This window comes from Anser cygnoides, chromosome 1 (assembly GCF_040182565.1).
Source record: "Anser cygnoides isolate HZ-2024a breed goose chromosome 1, Taihu_goose_T2T_genome, whole genome shotgun sequence".
NCBI classification, from domain to species: Eukaryota; Metazoa; Chordata; class Aves; order Anseriformes; family Anatidae; genus Anser; species Anser cygnoides.
In genome coordinates this window covers 27,121,062-27,147,007 of record NC_089873.1, presented here as the reverse complement: position 1 = coordinate 27,147,007, position 25,946 = coordinate 27,121,062, and the positions used below count along the sequence as shown (strand labels likewise).

General features: G+C 36.5%; 1 protein-coding gene across 2 annotated transcripts in view; it reads right to left on the bottom strand.

Annotated features, from left to right (window-relative positions):
- The window catches only part of CTTNBP2 (cortactin binding protein 2), an 89,559-nt gene that overhangs the window by 40,904 nt on the left and 22,709 nt on the right, over nt 1-25,946 (bottom strand). For both annotated transcript variants that reach the window (XM_013190811.3, XM_048050986.2), the window contains exons 3-4: nt 13,539-13,763; nt 6,410-8,072 (exon numbers count right to left, since the gene is read on the bottom strand). In XM_013190811.3, coding sequence (XP_013046265.2) covers nt 6,410-8,072; nt 13,539-13,763 — 1,888 coding nt within the window. The remainder of the gene's footprint in view (nt 1-6,409; nt 8,073-13,538; nt 13,764-25,946) is intronic.

The window sequence follows — 25,946 nt, the reverse complement described above, 5'->3', positions numbered from 1 at the left end:
ATGATATGTTATAAATGTTCCAGTGTGAATGAATAAAGGTTATATAAAATTCACTAGTGAAAGCTTTCAAGTTATACAGCTCAAAGACAGTATTCAACCCAAAGCTTTGAAAGCTTTGGAGTTATCTTGGTTAAACATTGCATTCATTACTTTTCAGCTTTAGTAGGGAGTTTGTTAAGAATATGAAGTTTGCTGCATAAGGCATAAAAAATTTTGTGCATTCTTCCTTGATCAAGGACTGCAAGAGAAAATAGGAGAAAGATCTTTTCTTATTTTGTATATTACCTTTGGAAATTACACATTCTCTGTTTCCCTCTTGAATAAGTAAGTTTATTCATATTCTGTAGCCACATACAAGATATTATCTCAGACTGAAATCTGACAATACAAGGAAAGTTTGACTAGATTTTAATGTAGCTCTGTGACACTCAACACTGAAGAGGAGATGCAGGGCACTACCTCCAGCTCCATCAAGCTGGTTAAGTGCTATCCAACCTTCAACACCTAGAACCAAAATAGTACCCTGCTAGGATAAGCTCTACATTTTAGAAAATTAAATATGAAAATTCCCCCCAGAGAATTCTATGGATGTAACAGATTTGGGAACCTTGCAAGATCCAGGCAAATTTTAATTAAGTTCCATATTTACATCAGAAACCATCAGCTGAGCAGCACTTATAAAGAGAGCATAGCTTGATCCCAGTTCAAAACAACAAACAAATATGTGCTGAGTATTGTTATATTTGTTTCAAAAGCTCCCTGAATTTATCATTTCAAATTAAATTTACAAACTTAGTATGTAAAGGAAATATATTTGCAGTATTTTCACAATGTTAGCTTATTATTCAACTCTTTTACTTTATAGAGTATTAAAAGTTATCAGTACAGCTGTGAAGTTACCTTATAAATTCAGCTTTAAACTGATGAAAAACTCTAAATTTAACTCCATCCATCTTTATATCACTTCATTTCTGAAGTTACCTTTTGACTACTAATACTTTTATTAATATTTGTTTTTCCAAAATTTTTAATGAAGAAATTTGAAGGTTTTCAAAAGTTTGCAGAACAACTAAGGAAGATGCAAAGTAAACAACATCTTTTAAATGATAAAATATACTACATTTACAGCTCCAATAGTTGAGAACAGCTGACTTAAAAAATCCCCAAAGAACTTAAGAATAACTTTTGTTCATCCTCTCCATTATAAAAGTGCCTTTATTTTTCTGATTTTCTATTATTATTTGATACTAATTGTGCTGCTGTTGTTAGTACATACATCAATGTTTTTTAACTGGCAGTTGATATGTATTTTTTACTGTCTCGACATGGTAGTTGATAGTGGACGCTGCTTGTGTGGCACTCCAGAACAGTCTTGGTTTAAACTTCCTCCTCATTTTAGAAATTAAATCTGATTCGTATTGGATTTGGGAGAGTTTGGGGAGACTGACTCTAAGCTGTAACCATGAAGTCCACTCTGCAAAGCTATTTCATAATATGAATAGCATTGCTCGGAATTCTTCCATATTGAAAATAGTGCAAGGTAGGTTTTTTATTATTGTTGTTTTAAAGCATTAAGGGAAAAAAAAAAAAGAAAGAATGTTTATTGTGCCGTACGTGGTATCTTAATTTTTGTTCCAACACCTTGAAATTACATTGTGGCAATTCAGTGATGAAATTCATTATACGTAGCTATCATTGGATGAAATCTTCCTACACAGAAAGATACAGAAACTGGATAATAAGATATATGTAAGTTTGGCTTCTATTATCAATGTAGATGAATACAATGAGGCTGCATTTAAACAGAAAATAAATACATCAATATTAGGAAATACCAATAAATAAGGTACATCATTACAGATGCATAAAGTTAGGAAACGTGAAGCATCTGTGAAAGCTTGTAGGACATGCAGTGATGAAGGGCAGAGGGATAGACAAAAACAGCTTCTGGCATCAGCTTCAGAATGTGGAGATGGTTAATTTCAGAGCCCAGATCAGTGCCTCCCCCCCCCCCCCCCCCCCCTTTTATATTCTAAGCCAATTGAATAGAGAGAATAATTAAAGAAATCACTATAGAAATGAGCAAAACAAAAAAACATACTTCACTGAAAAGTGACATAAAAAGCACAAAACCAAGAAGAAAGTGAAAGCAGAAATCCCAGGGGTATGAAAATCCAACTGCCTAGATTCATTTCCATTTTGAAGTCTTAGAGCCATTGAAATGTAGGAATCCAAACAGAGCAGAAGCACTTTGGCACCAGTTCAAAGGCTGCTGAAATTAATGAAAACACTGTCGCAGATTTTGAATCAGGCCATAAATGTTCATTGTAATTTCTTTATGTGCAGTCTGTTCAACATTAATGACAAAAGCTGGTGTCTTCTCTTACCAGGAATGAAAAGAGCAACACAGTACAGTGCCCCACATTTAAAAGAAGGTATCACTGCATTAATTTAACAGAACATGTAACTGAAACTATCTGATCTCATATTTTGAGTTTTCTCTTAATACTTGTTCTTTCTAGAACCAAGACACTCCCTTACTGAAAATCATCCTATTGATAGCAATCTGACCTAACTAGGACACAGTTTTCAAATTAATAAAAGGAATACTTTAGTGACTAAGCTATTGCCAATTCTTCTGACTCCACAGTAAGAAGAAAGAAATGTGAATTTACTGATAAGCCAAAAAATATTAAAGTTGAGGATTCTTTCAATTTCTTTCAACATTAAATCTGTTTTTCACATTTTTGTAAAATATTAACAAATTCAGATTGAAGCTTACTGCTTACTACTTACTGTACAATAAAATATGAATAAGATTTCACTATGTTCTGCCTTAACTGAAAGAAAAATTGAAATTCCAAACATTTTCAGGAAAAAAAAAGTAAATAAAATAGATTAAAGCCAACCAGAAAATTAGCAAAACTAACTGAATCTGTGGCTAGAGGGCATGAAAAATGCAGATATGGGAAAGAGGTTTCAGTAAGATCATACTCAAAAAAAGAAACTGAAAAAAGAAAGCGAGTGAGTGACATTAATTCAGGCACTACTGGCCACATCATCTTACTTAAAACAGTGTTATTGAGCTTGGTCTAGCTTTTTTCTAAGGCAAAGTCAATTTGCACATAGATTTATTAAATCTGTTTTTTTTTTCCTCAGCATAAAATTTCAAGGGCAATGTCTTTCCATAATTGCATAATGTCTACTGTTCAAGGTTTATTTAGTTCTAGTGCAGCTCACAGGAACACTTGGCCCAAATAGATAAAGTTCCCCTAAAAACAAATAAAAAAAGAAACAGGGTTGGATTGTAGAAAAACGCAATCAAGTGTTAGTCTGGGTTAAAGTCAAAGGAGCTCCTGAATATCCACCTGAATATTGCAGACAAATTTACTAACATTCTTTCGGCCTTATTTTGGAGGTCAGTAAAGGAGGGATATTAAAATAACAGCTTTGATAAAATTAACAAAATAAAACAGGAGATCACCAACTACAGTTTAAGCAATCTTTTTTTGCATACTTCTGATTATGGGATATGTTTCCCATTTTCAGTTGTGAAAATTCACAAAAAGCAATGCCACTTACAAAACACTAAGTGTCAAATATTCAGAACAAGGATTATGAGATTAAATGGTCCCAATTGTTTCTATCCCTTCCAATAGCAAGTGAAGAGTGTGCAAAGCCTAAGTTACGAAAGGCAATCTGAACACATAAAACAGTACAATTGAAAAAAACAACAGTTTTTGACAAAAATCTCATGTTTGAGAATTGCCTTTAAGAACTGTCATGAATTTCACAAGCAAAAAATTTACTATTTGGTGGAAGAGTCCTATTTAAAGAATGATTGTTCTCCTAAAAACGTTAATACTTAGAAGCACAAACTAGTACGTGCAGTTATGAAGTCAAGTGGTAAAGTAAACTTATATGTTTAAGGTAGAAGATTTCTTTCTTTCCTTTCCTTTTTTTTTTTTTTTAAGAATAATCAAAAACTGTTTTAATTGATCATCTAGTTAATGTAAAACTAACTGAAATCTACAGTCTATTTCACACTGGCAGGGTTTGTGCAAGACAGCCTCTAGCCCGCAGAAACTATTAACTTTGAAGCTGATTTTCCCAATAATTAATTTGTTGTACATTAATAGAATCTTAAATTCTTTACAAAGTTATAATTCCATTATGGAGTCTAACAGCTCCTGAAGGCAAATGAGGTTCAGATAATATCTGGAATACTGGAAGACTAATGAACTATCTGACATGGTAATTGGACTATCAAAAAATAAAGCTGAAAATTCAGGGCATCTATATGAAAAACAATAAACTAAGAGGCAGCCATCAAATCCCACAGCTGATGACTTTGAGATGTAGTAGACAAATGGAGGATAAGATTTTTGAGGTCACATTTCCGTGTCATACTACGGAAAGGTGAGAAGATTCTGACAGTATGGTGTAACAGGCAAATGTTAAAAGCATAACTATATGAGTAAGATTTCACTACGGTCTGATTTAACTGAAAGTAAAATTGAAATTCCAAACATTTTCTGAAAAAAAAAGTAAATAAAAGATACTAAAACTTCAGAAACGTGCTGAAAGTCTTCATTGAAGTGGAATGGGAATAAAAATTCCTAAATAATGCAAACCTTGGAATCTCCTATATATACAGATACAGGTTGCCCCATGGTGCTGTCAGAACAGCTTCCCCAAGACTAGAGAGTTAGTCCAACTGCCTTACCAACTTGCCAACTGCGTGGGGCAACCACCACCAGAAAGTGGTCAGCTGTGTGATGGAAGCACACCAACTGCGGGGGGCAGTTCATACCCTATAGATGAGATAAAGATACTCAAGTTAAAAGGGACTAAAGGACCATAACTGAACTGAAAACAACTGTATGAAGTTTCAGATCATTCATAGAATCATAGAATCATAGAATATCCTGAGTTGGAAGGGACCCTTAAGGATCATCAAGTCCAACTCTTGATACCGCACAGGTCTACCCAAAAGTTCAGACCATGTGACTAAGTGCACAGTCCAATCTCTTCTTAAATTCAGACAGGCTCGGTGCAGTGACCACTTCCCTGGGGAGCCTGTTCCAGTGTGCAACCACCCTCTCTGTGAAGAACCCCCTCCTGATGTCGAGCCTAAATTTCCCCTGCCTCAGCTTAACCCCGTTCCCGCGGGTCCTGTCACTGGTGTTAATGGAGAAAAGGTCTCCTGCCTCTCGACACCCCCTTACGAGGAAGTTGTAGACTGTGATGAGGTCTCCCCTCAGCCTCCTCTTCTCCAGGCTGAACAGGCCCAGTGACCTCAGCCATTCCTCGTACGTCTTCCCCTCCAGGCCTTTCACCATCTTCGTAGCCCTCCTCTGTACACTCTCCAACAGTTTCATGTCCTTCAAACATTCTTCAATGTTAACAAAGATTTTTTGTGTCCAAAGTGCTCAACTCTGCAACCATCTTCTTACTGCACTGCAAGTGAGGGTGAAGAAAGGCTTCTACCTAATCTTTCAGTGCTATTGATCCCAGCAAGTACATATGCTGAAAAGAATTTATAGGAGATCTGCAATTAACTCAAAAGGAGATCATGGCCTTCTTTGTTCATTTAGCTGTCATCAAGAAGATATCCTGAAGCTGGTAACAAATGAGGCTTGAAAGTCTTCAGCACAATGCAAAATGAATAGCAGATACATGCACTGACTGCAGACTTGGACTGTTCACATAACATTTAGATTTTAATGTTCTCCAACATCAAGCCTTTGCTGATATCAGTTGAAGTGAACCTGTGAGATGCCACGTATAGCTATTAATAAAGCTTACAACTATAAATACCTACCAAAAAAATACAGAAAAAGGAAATAAAACCTCAATATATTTCTGTAGGTATGAAGTGCTATATTTCAAACTGCACTGTTAGCCAGGCAATAATGGACCTTAAGCTGCAAGCATTTAGTGCCATAGAAGAAGAATACAGCTATGCCCTATTTTCTAAAAGATTCAAAAAAGCACTGAAATGAACAGGAACACATATTCCATGGAAGATCATCAGCACAGAAAAAGTTCAAAACATTATTTCAGACTAAGAAAGCATTTTGTAGTCCAAAATAACAATATTAATAAAAGGTAATTTTCTTAATATTTCATAATCCACTGCCCATTTGCTCTAGACGTTAGAACTATTTACCTTTAAAAAAACACCTTCAATTTTGAGACCTCCTTGAGGAAGCAAACTAATTAAGGACATTACTAAATCATGCAAAAGAATTCCCATACCCCTGGAATGTGGAAAAAATATAAATGGAAATTTCAGTGCTTAGAAAGGAAACTAAAGAAAAAGGTAAATAAAGCAAATGAGAAATTTAGAGTAAAAAAAATAAATTACTTCAGAGGGAGACAGTTTGTAGCATATCAATCCCTTTACCTGATGCTGTTACCAGGAGGCTGTCTGAATCACATGGTCTACAGGATGAAGCACTAACAGGGTTTATGGAGGAGCTACAGGCAATGGTGGTGGGAATGACAAAGGAATTTTCTGAACATGCAGACTGGTTCAGTCCAGGGAAGTGGGAAGGCCAGGCACCCACCTGAGATGTGGCTATGGCTGGTATGGCACAGCCTGCAGGTGCCACAGATAAATCTATAGCAGGTTTTGGTGGCAGCTGAGGTGAGGACTTAGAAATAATTTCCTCATTTATTACCCTGATTCCTTGTGGTGAACTTGAAAGAGGTGAGGTCACGGTTTTGCTGTCAGTTTTTACACTTGTATTTGGGGATCGACTACTATCCATTAAAACCTTAAGCTGTGGGTGTGGTGGAGAAGGAGTTTGCGAAAGCCCTGGTTTTTTAGGAGGAATAGGCGGAGGATTTCCTCTGTCAATTCTCGATACACTAGGCGTCTTTAAATTCATTTTACCGACTGGGGGGTAAGTGCCAACTTCCACTGAATGTGACGTCCCAGGCCGTGACGGAGGGCCGCTCTGAGGGCTGGTAAATCTTGAAAGGACTTGGGTGACAGTATTCCGAGCTACCTGCTTGGCAACTAGGTTGTCACGACTAGTAGGAGATACGTCCCTTGAGGGAGGGCTTTGGGTTGTGTTTCCATTTTGGTCTTGATCGTTAGCATTTGCTTGAAATCTAAACCTAGCTGCTTGGACTCGTGGATTTAGGCCTGGATGGCCAGTAGCATTGGCAGACGGTGAATGCAAACTGTGCATAGATGAAGTTACTGAGTAATTCTGAGTTGTGACAGTTGGTGTGGAAGGAGTGCAAAGGGAAGTACTATTTGGAAAGGGGGAAGTGCTACTTGGTAAATCAGGTGATGAGCCTGTACTTGGTCCATTTTCCTCAATTCTGTTTTGACTCTGTGTAAGAACAGGAGTTGCAGGAGGGACAAGTTCATTATGTGAAGACTGCCTATCAATAACAGGTTTCACAAGTGCTGCATTGGCACACACATTCATTTTTGTATTGCCAGACGCTAGCGGGTTCACTGTGGAAGGCTTCACAGATACAGTCAAAGGCAACTTCTTAGTATTCTCAGTGCTACTGTCCATAACTACAGGATCCGTTTGGCAGGCAATAGTTCTTGAACTCAGCTCTTCTGTTTCAACAGAAACAGAAACAAGGCTCCTATCTTTATTTTTATCTTTATTTTTAAGAGAAAGATTAGTTTTACTGTCATTCTCCTTCTTTAATTGCTCAATCATTTTTATCATTTTATCTCTTTCTTCTCTGAGGTCACTGGTGTGTGCTTCCTCTCTATGAAGTTTGGCACGCAACTGTTCTCTCTCTGTGTCAAATTCTGACAGCTGTTTTTCCATTTGAGCCTCCATTTGTGTACTCCTTTGTTTCTCAGCTGCAAGAGACTCCTCCAATTCACTAGCCTTTTTCTTTTCCTCTTCAAATTTTGACATCACTTCTTCCAGTTTCTGGGCTTCTTCTACTATTCGTCCAGACAACTGCTTACACTCTTTCACTAGCATCAATACTACATGCTTGTTCTTGCCACGTTCTTCTTCAAGACGAGCAGATAGCTTTTTGTGCTCCAGCTCAAGATTCTGTAACTGAGATTTTTCCATTTCCAGCTGTAAGAAAACATATAGAAAAATTCTCATTAGCAAGATGTAGACTTTCAACATAACCTAGTATTAATGTGACATTAATGTTTTAACCTTTGAGAGTATGCCTAAAATGAACCTGTCTGCCCAGGAAAGTGATTTGTGGTATGTCATGCAAGTGCCTATAAGCAAGAGAAAAAGACAGGCATCCCTGAAGAGCAATGCAGAGACTAAGTAAAACTATCTACTTTGCTCTATCGATAACACAAAGACTCTACAAATTGATTAAATTCTCGTGATTTCTGAGTGAGGAGCTGCCTGTTCTCCAGAAATTAGGCAAGCACTGAAATTAGACACCTGATTCAATGACATGACAGAGTCCTCTTCTCAGTAAAGGAACTGGCCACAATTAAGAAATGAACTTTGCAGAAAAACTTCGAGCCCAGAAATGAAAGTTTAAGTTCTAGGCCTTCCTCAGACTGAAGAAGATTAATGTTGAAAAACACAGTCCATGCCCACAGCAGTTGTCTTACTTACTAACATTTATAAAAATACATTCATTTTAGAGAGCAATTTTTTGGTGTAGTCACAAACATTTTCCTGTACTTACTAACAGTAGAATGTCTCGCTGACATCAGTGATGCATAATCTATGCTGTAGGCTAGGAACAAAAGACTACCTATTATGTGCAGAAAATAGATGAGAATAAGTTTTCCACTCATTCATACAGTCAACGCTTCTAACCAATTCATTTTGCCCACTAACTGTTCTTTTATTCAAAGACTGTCTCATAGAAAAGCACTGGAAAAATACAAGTTAACGCACTGTTTTATAAAATAATTACTAATAGTAAGGCATACCAAATTACTTTGCAATTTCCCAGGTAAACTTTTACACATGTCAAACTACAACAGAAGAAAAATTGGCTTCTTTCTTCCTACTCTGTTTACATAATGATGCAGTCATTTCCTGTATGACTCATCTGGATAATAAAAACAGACAGTGACCATTCCTTCTCCTGTGCTCTTTTTGTCAATTATCAATTCTGCTTAATACTTATGTAGAGATTTATACAGAAAGAACAATTCAGAACTCTACTGATAAAGTGCTTTTTTTGAGTGGGAATTTTTACTATTCTGGAAAACTACTCTCAGGTACCTAGAAAAAAATCAAGTGCTCATGTAAGTTTTATTTTGACTGCAATAGGAAACTGCTTCATGCTTCTACGATGTGATATGAGAACATTTCAGTGTTAAAAAAAAAATTCTGGTGAAAGCTGTGGCAAATAGCAATATATTTAAGATTCTACTTGGAATAAATGTTTCACTTCAGTAGTTGGAGAAATATCAAGAGTAAAGGTTCAGATTTTAGTATCCTGGGCAAACTGATACTGATTTCAGAGCTTAAGACACTATAGTACAGTGCATATATTTTCTGTAAACAGTAATGTGGGAAATGAGATGGCCTAAGGTAATAGGTATGGAATATCTTCTCTCTCATTCATTGCTTAAAATTTGTCTTGGTTGCTAAAAGAAAAAAACACCACCAATAACTACTAAAAAAGGAAAAAACTAACAGCTTCCCCTGCCCACCCTCCAAAAAAAACCCACCAAAACCAAAACCAGCCACGTGCTTTACCAACAGCTTTCCAGAAGCCTGCTGCTACAGCACACTATTCCCTCTCCTTTACAACAGTAGACGAAATTTCTTAGTTCTTGAAATGTATTTCACACCACTGTAGATGTGTCTGAAATTAATTTTAAATTAAACTGCATTTAAATTACAAGTAATATAAATGACATCTTAAAATAAGAGCTTTGTTACTCTCTGGTTGTACCATATAGAAGAATTGAAACTCATGCTATCAAGGGATGAGTTCAAGAGAGACAGACTGCAGTTTGAACAGAAATAAATCCCACCCGCTATAGCTCATTGTCCCCGAAATAAATTTTCCCCACATGTTAAGTAGAATTCAAACACAAGAAAATGATGAAAAAGTAAAGCAAGAGAAACGACAAAGAGGGCATAGACAACAAATCCTGCAGGAATTTGTTCTAGTTGAACGTGTGTCTCCATCTACCAACATATGTTACTAACAATGTTACCTGAATATAAATTTCTCCTCCGTTTTCTTATGAAGAATGGGAAAAAGCATAAACAGGTGGTGGCAACATTTATGTGAAATATTTTAGTAATAGTAAAATTTCTTCCTGAAATCATACCATTCTAATAAACATCCAGTGAACTAAGAGAAAGAAATTATTATGGGAAATTATATCTACACTGTAAACATCACCTTGGTTTCAAATACATCAAAAACTGTTAGCTCCACTGTGGTTTTACAGCTTCATCCCAGGTTAACCAACACAATCTGTGTAATTCAATTCACACAACCAAGTTCACCTGTCTTAAAAAACAGTAACAAATATATATATTATATATTATATATATTATATAATATATATAGTAATATATATTAATATAATTATAAAATATAATAAAATAAAAATAAAAGTAAAAAATAATATATAAAATTATATATAATATAATAATATGCATAATATATTTTATATATATAATATATATATTATATATATATAAAACAAAACACATAAGGTATGACTTTTCATCACTAAATAAACGATATCAGCAACAGTTCCTCTTCAGTTATGTTAATGACAGTACAGCTGCAAACTAATTTAAGAAGCTACTATGATGGTACTGTATTTAGGAGTGGTCCCATTCACAGTTCTTAAAGTGGAGAAAATCATGATTTTTTCTCAAGCATTTCATTGTCTATTTAAAATTTCACAAAACCATCCCTCACAGACAAACACAACTAGTCAGTAACAATGGTGCACCCAATAATATTTTTTTTTCAAAAATAGGTACAAAAATCATGGGAAATGTAAGATAATTTATCTTACTTTCAAAAAATTACAAGTAGATCTTAACATACAGCTGGGATGAAATTGGTTTTCCAAATTATTATTTTATTTGTAAGCATTGCATATAAAACAAGAATCCCTAACGTATATATATACACATATGTATATATATAAATATACATATATGTTCCCGTATTTGATCGCAAATTGACAAGAGCAGCATTAGTTTCTTATTTTACTTTATCTCCTATATCTCCCCTCATCGCTTTCCTTTGTCTGTATCTGCTTGAATTAAAAAAACAAACAAACAAAAAAACCACATCTATGAATATTTACACTACTTTTTCCTTTAGATGACAGATTTGGAACTAGTTGCAATTATTTATGAGTTTGTGAACTAACTACAAGGTGAGTTTTTGTGAAGTGTACTATATGCATACACTAAATCATATCAGTAACGTAAACATCTGGAAACGTGCCCAAGAAGGCTCTGAAAGGCAATACAGCAGGATACTGAGAACATCGGTAGGGACCAGGAAAGAACTGACCCGGAAAGGCCCTTTAAAAGTGAGAGACAGAGGGCACGTGTTGTGAGAAATGGTCAAGGGACCTTGCTTAGACTAGTGAAAAAAAGACTGACGGATGATCTAATAGCAGGATACTACTACTAAGGGCTCTTACAGCAATGACAAAGCCAAATTCTTCTTGGCAATGGAAGGTGGGACCCCGTAACAAAAGGGCAACGAGAAATTGCCCCTTAAGACATTCTTCACAACGATGGTAGTGCAGGAGGGCCGCAGTATTGCCACTCCTGGGGATTTTCAAGACTCAGCTAGACAAATTCACGGATGACCAAATGTACTGCTGGTAATAATCTGCGTTAAGCACAAAGTTATACTAAATCCCATCAACAGGCTTCTTCCAACCAACATGCCTATTATGAGCATGCATCCCAATACTAACTTATCTGCAAACACTTGACAGATCAAAAACTGTCATTTTGATGGTCTGGTTATGAGTTTCCAGGAAACTTCAAAATGAATTTTGTCAGCAACTCCAGGGATGGCATTCGAAGAGATGGAAGGGGCTGGAACCTTAACACAAAGCAGATGACATCTGGGGACTAGGTGTTTGGTATAAAGTAAGCCCGTAACTGACAGTCATTTGTGCACCTCTTCATTTTTCTACATTCCTGCACATTGTTATGACTTACTTTTTAGGATCAAGTAATGATTTTATTTAAAGAACACCTTCAGCGTCACTATATTCATAGGCAATAAGTCTCCAGGAAAAAGAGCTCACTCAGAGCCTGTCTGAGTCTAGTGATATCCAGAGACAATAGTCCCCAGAGCTGTACACAGACCTGACCACTTAGTGCAAGAGTGAGATACTGAGGCAATTTGAAACATGAAGATAGAGGCATCACACAGCTAGGGAAGGAGGAACCACTCCTAGAGGAGGTACAGCTGGCTCTGTATTTAGGTCACATTTGTCTGGGCGTAACTTTTTTTCCTTACGCAGGGTCACCATATTTTGCTGAACCTTTCAAGAAATCCCTCAAAATACTTTCATTAATCTCTTCCACAGAAGGATTTCAGAGATGGAGAATAGACAGGAAAATGTGGAACTAAGGGAAGGTAAAACACTGAAAGAATAATTTATGTGGAGGTTAATGGAGATGGTTAAGAGAAATGTCATCAGTTTCTACAAACCAAGAAGTTTAAGAGGGTGCCCTGTTGAAACAGCCTTTCAAATTGGCTTAAAAAAAAAAAAAAAAAAAAAAGATGCAAGTTCTGTAGAGAGTTATGCACATGAGTTTCACTCAAAATCCCTATTTGTTATAAGGAGCAAAAAAGTTAGCATATGAGTGACACACTTTCAAAACAATACTTTTTTTTTTTTTTTAATGTAGTTCTTTAAAGTTTAGCTTAAAAGTTGGACCTCTGAAGGTCCAGCCCCCTGCTCAAGCAGACACATCCTGGGCAACCTGCTGTAGGTATGTCAGGAATTGCCCAGGAATTCACTTTCAAAATGACACTGTTTTGTTTTCAATATGAAACTTTCTCTCTTTCTTTTTTATTTTTATTTTTTATTATTTTTTGGCATCATACTTGTACCAAAATAATTTTCTCCTTACACCAAATGTTCTAAATATTCAAAAAATATTTTTTAGTTGTAATTTACTTTCTTACTGTTTTATGAAATAGAGCCACCTAATAAGAAAAACAAATAAATTATTTATTTTAGACAGTTTAGGTTATGCAAAATAACAGTAGCTCCTCTAGGTTTCAATGGAGTTAGTTTAAAAATATATAGTGACAATGCTTTCCTTTAGCTCATGTTAACCTGTCTATTTATATAGTGCATTGACTTGTAATGGTTCTACTTCATTTATTCCATAAGTAGATCTAAATTCATGGAACTAATGATGTGTACCACAAAATATCACCAGAAAACTAGCACCTCACTATATATGACAACTAAATGGAAAAAAAAATTAACACTCGTGACGATAATCAAGTTAGACAAAGGAGCAAACTGAAACATATCATGAAAGAACAAATCGGGAGAGGGAAAAGGAAAAAGAAAACTGGTAGCAGGGTACCTTCTTTTGTCTGTTTTCAGCAGCAGCCAACTGAGCTGACATTCTTTCTTGCATTTTCCTGCAGTGAGCCATAACGGCTTCTAAAATGGAGAGAGGGTTCATGCAGATTGGCTTCTTTTCTTTATCACCAGCACCTGCCTCAAAGTCTCTCTGCAGAGCCAGAAATGGGTCACTCAGATTAAACCTTCCGTATCGTTCCTGGATAAAAACCTCTTTGCGCCGGGCCTAACAAAACAAAAACAAAACGTAAAACAATAGATAAAGAAGTAAAAGTAAATGCACTCTTTGGAGTACATCTACACATAGAACAGACTTAAATCACTGAGAAAGTTATACTTACACATATTTTTAAAATGCTTTCTTTAAGTATTTCCAATTTCTAATAGAATTGGACAGATACATTGCACACAGATTTCACCATTGTCAATACAATTTGCTACATAAAATCCTTCCCCGTCTCATTTTAACACAGAAATTTCAGTTTGGAACAGTTTCAGAAATATCACAAAATAACATCTTGTAAACTGGCTGATACACAGAGTAGAAAGGGAAGAAAAACATTCTAAAACACTTTTCTATTTCAGTGTATTAACATTATGTTAGTGAAAGACATGAAAACATGTTTCATGTGTTTACTGCAGTACCAAAATAAGAATTTTTAAAATAAAAAAGTAACAGCATCTTTACACATACAGAGATTAGCTTAAGCAACGATCAGACAAGCAGAGAGCAAAAATACCTCCAAGGCTCTTTGAAATTAAGACCCTTCTCAAATCTATGCTCAAGAAGAACTTCATTATCATGCGTTTCTACAAGCTGTTATTTAAAAACACAATTATATTTCCAAAATACAGTACCACACTTTATTAGCAAAACAAAAATATTACACAATAAAGATCAGATGCAATTTTGCTTGATAATTTTTTGGTTCTTCAGCCCAACATGTAAATGAGATCAGTTTCAGAGAAGGTTTTTTATACATTTAGTACACAGTACATGAAAAGGCCACATATTAGTACCGACTTCTAAGGCTTTTTATAGAAAATATTGTTCCATAATCTCAGGCTTAAGTCTCATCTAATTTGTCAAACAAACAAACAAACAAACAAACAACAGAACTATTGAAAGATTTCTAAAGATTTTGTTATGGTGTTTTTGTGCCTGCATATGTAACAGGAAGTATAAGGAAGCGAGCCAAACCACTGCAGTACAAACTTTGGAGGAAAGTGAAGTTTTGTTACCTTAAAACTAAGCCAACCACCAGAGCAACTCCTTCAAGTACGCCTCAAAAATCAGAACAAAAACCACAGTGCAGAGAAATACTATCAGAAAAAGGAATCCCTCAAAAATAAGGGCTGAGTTATTTACGTGTGATTTGTTTCAAAATCAGGAAGCTCAGTTTTCAGGAACAAGCAAAACCAGATGAAGAATAAGCAAATTTTGAGGTGTAAAAGCAGAGGAACAGGCTAACCAGATAGGTTAGGAGACCATTCCAAAAGCCTGATGTTAAAATTGTAACATATGAAAAGGTCATAAAAGGTGACACATATTCAGGGCATGGGAAACCAAAGAAGAAAGTAAGAACCATGTGAGAAAAATTCTCCAGAGACAAACTACAAATAACATACCTTAGCGAATGCCCAACTTTTGCCTATATATAGGGCACAAAACCGAGATGTTGCAGGAAATTGAAAGGTAAAAGAGAATTTAACTGCAGCAGATGCAAGTGAGCATTCTGATACTTATTCTGATGCTTGAAATATTTTAAGTCTATTTCCCAATTTGATAGCATAAATAGAAGCTGAAAATATTAACAAACAAACAAAAAGCACAGCTCAGAAAACCTCCCAGAGTTCATTCAGACAGAAAGTTTAGCTGGGATTGAAAGTCAGATAGGGATTGGCTGAAGAGACAAAAATAAGCCTACAGAACCAAGTTTTTTTTTTTTTTTTAATAAATTGCTTTGCAAATAACCTCTAATTAGCCTAAGATTTCAAAGCTCTAATTTTTATCTTATATTTTAAAATAAAATAAAATAGTGGGGAGGGGCTATATTTGCAGCTCCTGGCTTTATACCCGGGAATTACAGGGCATTACGTAGCTTAGGAATTCAACCTTCACATAAAGGAAACAATCAAAACCAAAAACCTGACTCTAAATGGATTGAAGTGCTAAGCAGGCAAACAAGATGACAAACCCAAGCAGGTTAAGAATTTAAATGGAGATGAAGGCACAATCCATACATAAATCATCGGCAGTGTAAAAGCCATTCTGTTTATATATAGAGACTGACATCAAAGTAAAGGAAGTGACAGTGAGGTAGCAGCTCAGCTGTAAATAAAAAAAAAGGCCACCAGAGCTTCCAGCCTGAAACCCAGAGACCAACAGCAAGATGAGAAGCAAAGTCGATTAACGGATCTCAGAGGCAAAGGCAAAACAGTAAAGGGACTGGGTATTCAGATTCATTAACTAAGGAAAAGATGAAGCTGTACAGAAAGGATGGACTCCAGGTGAATGAAAATCACATCGATCTGTGACATTAAGAATTAAAGCAGCTATAGGAAAATCTGAAAGCTAACGACTGTGGAAAAATGAGGAAGTCTAGAACAGCCCGTGGTTTGGGATGACTGATGCAAAATTCCATGTTCCCAATACACGATGTTTGAGTTATAACTGATACTGTTTGTTAGGTTAGGTGACAGAGCTCACCTGCACACCCACAAAGGAGCACAGAGAGACAATAGCAGAAGGGGAGCCTGAATAAAACCCTGCTGGGCCCACCACAGGGCCGTCTCCACAGCTCAACGGAGCACTGGAGTACGCAGTGGCAGGGGAGAACCTGAACCAAGGACTTCCTTGTCTGGGCCCGGGCTGCCCCAGCAAAGCCATCAGCCCAGAATTATCCAGGTGTGAAACTTGCTGCTTTGAGTCAGTAGGAGCACCTCTACGGGTTGCTGCCTAGGGGTCTGACATAACATGGGGTGTAAGGAATAGCAGTTTGGGATCACACAGGACTTACAGTGAAATGCTTAGAGAAGAAACCAAAGCAGGGCAAGGGAGAGGTTCGGGTGACTTTGGGATGAAAAAGAGTGGGAAGACAGAGTGGTAAATGGATAAAAAGGGCAGTCACATTGAACTCGTTTGCTGGTCAGTACCTGGTCATGCCCTGTGCCTGATCTCCACAGTCCAGCTTTTCTTACTAACTTCCTTCCTAACCCTGTCCTGGGTGAGGGCTCCCTATTCTGTTTGCACACGTGCATGGGGTGTGAGTGCAGCAGCTGGGGTCAGACCATGGGGCTGAGGACCTGTGTCTCCATGGTGCCAGTGACTGAAGTTAGAGTGGGTGTGTGAGCCAGTGTGTGATCAACAGCAGAAGTGAAGCCTGCCCAGCCCACGAGTGAGTGAAGGGGCCTGGGAGCAAGGGCGTGAGTGGGGCTCCAAGGGCCAACTCTGGTGTGAGAGCACCTGTGTGTCTCCAGGAGTGAGAGCACGAGAGGTTGGCTATGGGACCAGGGGCATCGTTTCAGCGGTGTGTATGTCTGTACAACGGTCTGTGCCACCAGCTGGCATGGGGAGGGGCCTCCAGGGGCTCCCATATCCTGATACCAGCTGTGACTCACTACTAGGCACACTGAGGAGGGGTATCCACCTTGTACATGTATACGTGAGTATATACGATTACATGTATATTCACACCTATACATACACACATGAATACACACGCACCCATTTCTCACTAGTGGATTCCAGCTTGTCCAGACAGATAGGGGAGCAGGATGAGGCCATTGGTGCTCCCTGTGTTCATGTGTTTGTCTGTACCACTCATCACGTATATACATCACATATATGTGTGTGTGTGCTGGGCATATACATCTTCAGCCTTGCTACTGGTTGGACCTGGGGACACAGAGCCACAGAGCAGTAGCAGCCTTGCCCCTCTCAGGCTGTTGGATCCAGCATGATTTATTTTTTTGCCTTACTGTCACACAAGTTTCAGTACAATGCTTAGTAGAAATCATTTAATAAACAAAACAAATCCTGAGAACCATTAAGAGAAAATTAAAGAACAAAAGAGCAGCCATCATGTTGCCAATGCATACTTAATGTTTTGTCTGTATCTTGAATATTGCATGCAATTGTCATACTCAACACACTGGGGGTTATGTGGCAGGACCAAAGAAGGACAAGAAAGACAATCAAAAGTTTAGAACAGCTGCCACATTAGAAACGATCATCCTGGGTAGAGAATTTCTGCTTAGAAAATGAGAAGATATAAATATCTGCCTTAAACATACAGTTATGAATGGCAACAGTTGAGATAAGTAAGGGGTTACAGTTTAATTATCTAATTCAAGGATTGGGGGGCATCCATAGAATATTTGGCTAGATGGACCTTAAATCTGAAGCTGTTTGGCTGTTATGATATTGTACATAGCTCGTGTAAAAACAAATAATTGGAACAGAAAGGTGAGAACACCACCATTTTGACTATTATGAAGGCTTGGTAGATACAGCAACATCAATTAATATTTGTCTGTATTTTCAGTTTTTATCGTTCTATCTTAGAAGCCACAGTGTTGGTCCTAAAGATCCATCTAATAAAAGACACTACAGTTGCCTCTGGCTATCCGCTCATTATCCAGGATGACTTTTTGACCAGAGCTGAATGTTAATATCACTGCTCATGTTCCCAACTAGTCTCAAACACATCAAAAGGGGTGAATAGAGCTGAAAGTAGTCTCCGTCATCTCCTCCTCTTGTCTGAACAGGTGGCAATGGCCACCAGGCATGGATAAAGCCCTTCGTTGCACACGAGACTCAGTTCTCTGTTCAGCTGAAACCCATTACTTATTGAGTATTTCTGGAATTTGTCGTGCCACAGAAAAATAAAAATAGAAAGTAGTTTAATTATAGACACTTTGAATAAAAGAACATACTAAAAAAATACTGAAAAGAAAAACACTGAATGAAGAATGTCAAAACACTAATTGAGGCTGCCAAGACAGTATAACAAGTGTACGAAAGCACCAGAGGCTTTCGCAGGCATTTTACCATTTCCACAACGGGAACTGCAAAACAGTAAATGAGTATTCTGCACTGAGGAGAGCTGCAAAAATATTCTTAATGCATTTTCTGCTTTTCAAAAAAAAAAAAAATTCAATTACCTTTAGGTCCTAAGAGAAGAGGTTAAGAAATTAAACATGGTCTGATAGGAAACTGAAAAGGTCTGTTAACTTTAACATGAACATTTTTCTCAGATCGACTTTCCTTTCGTGTTGTCTTGTTAACTGAAAAATTTTTAATAGTTGCAAAAACATATCTTTTTGTATAACACATCATAATATTGATGAAGCTTCTAGTTGTTGTTGTTTTGTTTTTAAGTGACAGAATTTAATACAAAATCTTGTAAATCATGCTATTTTCACTTCTTCTGAATCATGCTAACCCTAGCTTTCAATACATTCTACTGACAATGCAAATAGCAAGGAACAGCAGAAGGTCATGTTGAGTGATTATCATGGTTAGATTTAAGCAGATGAATATTAATACTAAGTGTTTAATATAATAAATCACCTCCTCATCAAAATGTTGTATATAAACCTAGAAGAATAAACATAAATAATGCACACCCATCAAAACTGAAAGCATCACAGTTCTTCCCACATACAAATGCCTATTATAATCCCAACATTCTGATTTATGATAAATTTGTAAATTGACAAATACCTACTTCACATTAAAACCCAAATATTTTAAAGGAAAAGACAATCTGGATATTTTGAAATAAACTACAGAACTTCATGGAACATTGCTGAGTCACTGGGTATTCATTTGAAGTTAGTTTTCCAGAAATTATACCATTAGCGCACACAGAAAACCACTGACATTTTAACATACATATAACACTATTCTCAGAAATCTGCAGAGTTTGTCCCAGAGAATAAGTTTCTGGGCTCCTGCAGTAGTTACTATACGTAGATACTTGCTAGAGCATTACATAAAAAAAAAAAAGAAAAAAAGAAAAAAAAAGAACCAACTGTGCTCTTTCCCCAACATTACCTCTTTCTCTTCTGTCAGATGGCTTGTAGGCTTTGAAAAGCATAACCATGGCCTGACATAGGCAAAGAATACCACTTCCATGCTTGTCTACTAAAAGCTAAAAGGAGAGCTATAAAATGAAAAGGGAGCAGCAAGCTGGAACAAAATCTCCTTGACAATACCTAAAACACAAGTCTGAATTTATATCAATTATGTTTTTATGCAGAAGGAAGTACCACATTCAGTTCTTTCTCAGTGACATGCTTTTGAGTGCAAATCATCTATTTTCTGTGGAAATAAAAACTTTTCAGTGTAACACTGTCTGAAGTATACCTGGGGCATCTTGCTCTAGGAGATCTCAGAGGTAAAAACACCTAATTTGTGAATGCTGGAGCCAGGTGCTTGATTATACATTTGCCTCAGCCAACGTGGCAGAACCTTTGGGCATGATAAAGAGCAGAACTTCTGGTATGTGAATGAAATAGGTCGTAAAAACGTAGGTGTCTTTTGACTCCATGAGGCCCTGGTTCCACAAGGCAAAATATTCCACAGTAACAGCAGATAAAAGTACTGATGTCCTGCTCGTTCACCCATCACCACGTAGCACTCCCTCTTTGAGGCTGGGAAAGCTCCCATGGGACAGCTCTGTCACCAGGGTGAGGAAAACGCGCAGATGACAAACCCCAGGCTTCTTTTCCTAGGTTATTTTTCCACAGGATCCACCCCACAGTTTTTCTCACAGGGCAGTCACAGGGCAGCTGATGAACGAATGTGCCAATACACCGAAGGGCAATGCAGTAGCAAATTGGGAAAAAAAGGTAAAAAGGAGATAAATCAGAATACCTTAAGCTAGCATTGTTACCAAACACCATCTCATGAAGCTAATAATAGATATGTATAATCATTTTTTTTTGTACATTGGTCCTTTAGCCCTTAAATAATAGCTCTGTTCTGTCACACTTCACCGATACCTTAGATGTGAGAAGCAGAAACGCTAGAATTGGAATGTTTTCTCTCTTACATCATCTTTCAGTACTGAGTTTCAAGTCATAGGAGCTAGTCGAAATATTAAGATACCTACTTTTGATGGCACTCGTTATCTGAGGAATGTACAATCTAATGTCACAAGGGTAATTAATTCTTTAAAAGAGTCTGCATAATTTGGTGGCTGTGCTAAAACGGCATTAGCAGTGTCTCAAATTAACTTAAATTGCAGAAAAATAGATAGAGAAAATAACATTTTAAATGTCTGCTTGTGAATAATTAACTGAATGTATTTTCAAACAGCAAATTTTCAAAACCAGAAAAAATATGCACCCACTACAGGAACTAATCATGACTGCTGCACTGTGAAAGGTGTTATATGAATTTATGAACTGTCAACCTTATTCTCCTGTACATAGCCATTTGCACATTAACTAATATTTTAATTAGAGGGCTAAGATTAAAGTGTTTAAAGGTATAGAAAGGTGTCCATGGGAAATACTATTATTTGCGGCATATGCCACTGTTATGCAAAATGGTATCTTAAGATAAATCCTCCACCTGGAGAATTGCTCTTGAAACTGATAGTAAGCATATACAAATTAAGAAAATATCTAAAAACAGAGAAAAAAATCTTTAAATCATTAATTCAAGAAATTCACTACTGCAAAAGGGCAAAAGCTTAGATAGATTTACAATAGCTTTTCAGTTCAGTCCAAAAAGAACATCATATTTATACACAACTTTTAAATCCTTACACAGGGTTTGAAGCAAAAGACTAAAATAAGACTGCAGCTACCACTTATAGAACAAGAGCCTGAAGTTTATCTATGGGCAGGCTGGCCTACAGCTTTTTGTCAGATCAAGGATGGACTATGAGTTTACATGCAAAAAAATAAAGCAGAATTGAAAAACATCTTCAGAGAGGGAAAAAAAGAGTCAAGATGTCTTCTTTAAGAGGAAGAGCTAAGTAGAAATAGGGCTTTTCAGTGTTAAACAATGACAATAATGGAGACAAAACATGTTAGAGGTCTGCACACTGAAAGGACAAGCAGCAGTCCTCCCATGATGAAAAGAGGAGAATACCACTTGGACTCAAATTATTTTCAGTGAGAACAGAAAAGCACTGAAACATGTTGCTCAGGGAAAATGTATAACCCCTGCCACTGGGAGATTTCCAGGACTAGATTGGATAAGATCCTCAGCAACTTGATCCATCCTTGACATCAGTCCTGCTTTAAGCAGCAGACGGGGCTGAATGTTCTCTCTAGATGCATTCCAACCTAAATTATTCCATAATTATTGATTTATTCTACAACTGTCTTTTTTTTTTTTTTTTGCTAACATATCTACAAGAAACTCAAGTCACAAACAAAAGAAATAAGCTCTTGGAGGAAGCAAAACAACTGAATGCTTATTGGTAGAAGAGGTCTTATTTCTTGCCTTGAATCTTGAAAATACGCATCATAAATTAGCAGATTTTTTAGTCTGTCATACTCTCAAAAATAATAAAATCAGCACTGTCAGCTGTGCAACACAAGGGGAAGGTTTTCTCTCAAGTCTTCCCTCCTAGGTCTGCAGCCAACAAAAATCTGAAAGACAAAGCTGTAAAATAAACTACTTCATTCCTTGGTCTGACTCCTACCACATACAGCAAGACACCTCACTTCCCCCTAATACCAACTGTTTTCACACTATTCAAGTCACTCCTGTGCACCTATTTGCCAGTTCCCTCCTGGACACTTCCATCTCTAAAGTTGACCCTTTCCAGTCATTGATCCCATTTATCCATTGGGGATGAAGACTGGCAGCAGGATGTGTAGAGAGAGGAGCAAAAGGCATGGAGGTACCTGGGTGATGGGCTGCAGGGCAAGCTGAAAATCCAGCACAGGCACTGGTCTGTAGTTGCTTATTTGTTTCTGTGGCACTTCAGGGAACAAAATATGTGTTTTCAGTGACTAGACTTCGAATTACAAAGTCTAATTAGATTTCTTTTTGTCCACCATTATTTAAAGAAGAATGCAAGGGAGTGAGAAGTAACTTCACACAATACCTATCTTACTGTGAACCTAAAGCTTAACGCAGAGCAAAATAAAGAAAAACAAATATGACCAATTAATATATAAGCAAGAAATAAGCCCAATGAGAAAAAAATGAAAAAAATAATCACACAATATAAACTATATTGTTAGTTTTCTCTTGGTAATAGTCTAAGTTGATATTAATTGCACACAATCACTGAAATAAGTTTTCATACTCAGTTTATATAACTAGTAGCAGAATATACAAGCAGTAATATTTTTACGGTTGATACTGAACTTTTTTCCCCAACGTGTTTCTGAGTTTCCTCTTCACTTACTTGCCAAGTTAAAAGTTCAACGAGTCTTCCATGCAGCAACTGAAGATAAACATCAAAAATAGGACTGCATGTCCTACACTGCTGTGGAACAATGGAACTGAATTAAAGCTGCTCCAGAACCCTTAAACAAAATTTCCTTCCTTTCAAAAGCATTTGTTCCTCTGATTAATTTCCTTTTCCACATATACTAAAATTGTTTCAGCAGATGTTGATAGGTTCATATTATTTTCTCTTGCCATATGTATTGGGGAGTGGCAAGAAGTTTTCTGACACTAACCAGCACAGAATAGGAGGCAGTAAAAGCTTATTCTACATATTACATTAAGGAGGGTGTGTGTGTGTGACATCTTGATTCTGAACAAAACTGAAAAGATAACAGACTACTTAAAAGAGGAAGTTGGCTGAAAGAGAACATGTTGTTGAGGCTACTTGTTTGAGCCAAAAAGAATTATCAATGAATACATAATCGTAATAAAAGCAGTACTTTCAGAGATACCTGGTAAATAAAAATGTGTCTTACTATGATCTTACAATGAGTAATTAAGAATGACTGAGGGTTTGGTTTTTTTTTTTTTAATGCACGTGTAAGTGAATTTTTTCCAAGTACCACGAGATGTTATTTATGCATAAAACATTTTACAGAGCAAATGAAAAGTGTAAATGTCAATGACTGCTGAAGAAACAGAATCCTGCAGCATGATTTTGTCAATGAACATGTGATGCTCAATTACTCCTTAGAACCTTAACTACAGCTTACGTTCCTTTCTTCGGCACTATAATACTGTGTACCTATGCAAATTCAACAAGTGAGTTAGATTTTAATGAGCTCAATATAATGCCAAAAATATTTGACCAATAAATTCAAACTGTTTCCATAGTAACTGTCAAATACCCTAAGACAAAAGCTTTCATGTACACTTTTTGGATGTTACAGGGGCTGAAAAAAATGGAAAATCTCTGAAGAGCAACAAAGAGCTTAACAGGCTGCTAGTTCAAAAGGGGTGAAAACAGTAGAAGAAATTGAGAAATAAATGACAATTGGCAAATTAAATAAAACCAACGTATAGGTTGATTACACTAACAGGACTATAGAATTGCTTCTTACTAAAAAAAGTGCTCTTCATGGATCACTGATCAGGATCATAAAAGAGTCTTTTTGTAGAGGTACTGGTAAGGAAAATATAACTCCTCCGTAATTTTTAATGTAAGGTACACATACACATAAAAAGCATTCAAAACTGTCTTGGGGCAGTGTCCCATGACAGCCAAAGACTGCCTACTCACAGCCATCCAGATAAATCAATGAAACTCAACTGTGAAGTAGCCTGCATGAAAGTGGAGATATAATCAGTTTTTCCAGAAAAGTTATCCTAAGCATGAACCATTAAAATAAAAGTAACAACAAAAAGTTGTGTTATTCTCTCATTCACAACAGCCCATAGAAATTTCCAAAAATTTGTAACTTGCAAAGTGTCCCTTTCTCTCAGAATTGCATAGCTCTAAATCCAAGTTTTTAAAAAGAATTTTTCAGGGTAAAAACAAAGCTCTGGATGGATGATGACTATATGTTGTTCTACAAGGCTATCCTTAGTAAACTTCATTCAAGAAGACGCACAAAAATCATTTTAAGGCACAAAAGGTCAAACCTTAACTAGTGGCTGATGAGAACAGCGGCAAACTAAACTTTCTCCGTTTCATGCCAAGTATCCAAATATTAAAGTGGTTCACAAAAAGCTGTACAATTCATTCTTCTCTGTTAAGTCTGATTTTAAGTAGAAGTACAACATGCCTAGCAGTAATGTCACTTCTTAATCAAGTCTCTATGTACAGGAAGAGAGATGCTTAATTAACACTTAAACCTGACTTACACTTTAACAGAAAGCACTGAAGAAGCAGCTTACAGTCAAGGTAACAATCAAGCCTGAATCTCCTTTGGGGTCTGATTGCATGAGAGAATATCCCCTGGTATCACCAATTTACTATTACCCCAGTATTGCTGAGTCTACTTCCATTTCTCCCTGTTACCTGACAAAAACGTCCATGAAAGAAAGAAGCGCACACAGAACAGATAGACATATGTTTCCAATTCTTCTTTACTAGTTTTCCCCCTTAGAGTAATGAAAATCCCCTGTTTTGAGGTTGGAAGAAGAAAAGGATATAAAAATGTAAAGGCCATATTACAAAGCTAAGATCAGTTACTAACACATCAGTACTAAAAGAAGAAAAAAAAAACCAAAACACAAATAAACCAAGACAGTCAACATAAAAAAAAATATATATACACATATACACATATATTTTTTTAAACAAACGTAGAAGGTGAAACTCAGGCCTCGTACTGAGTTTTGACATTCAGAAAAAGAAAAAGCTCAAATCATGGAACAACATGTGTTTTTAATTGAGAATAATCATCCAGATGTTCTATATAAAGATGACATTAGGCCTGTTTTATGACAGCTTTGTTGTCTGATGCTTAAACATTTGAAAGTTATAGGCCAATATTTTGTAAGGAAGTATCACTGTTCTATGCTCTGATTATCTAACCACCCAGACATTTATTATTTATGAAAATAATACAGATTTTCATCCTGATATTGAGTCTCAATGGACAGAAGAGAATTAAACTTTCTGATTACTTTACACAGCCACGTCATCTACACTTCTTTGCACGTTCAAATTTATAGTTCAGATTGATGCAAATCAGTTCAGAATTCTTTGTCTGGAAATCTGACAGTCATTTTTCTGAAGTACTGAAGGAACTCTGATTTCACCTCTACCAAAGAAAACAGGACTTCAACCTCCATACTTAGCAGGTAGAAGTTTCCTTCGCACAGCAACAGACAAAGCATACTAAAGATATAACGAAATGCTGTAACTAAAATCAGTCTGTTTCTTTTCCTATTTAGATTTTCATATTTTCAGATTATCAAAATCTCAGTTAAAATATAACTCTTATTACTGTATAGCAATTAGTAAAAATATCATCCTATATTACTGCATGGCAATTACTTGATTACAAGACTAAT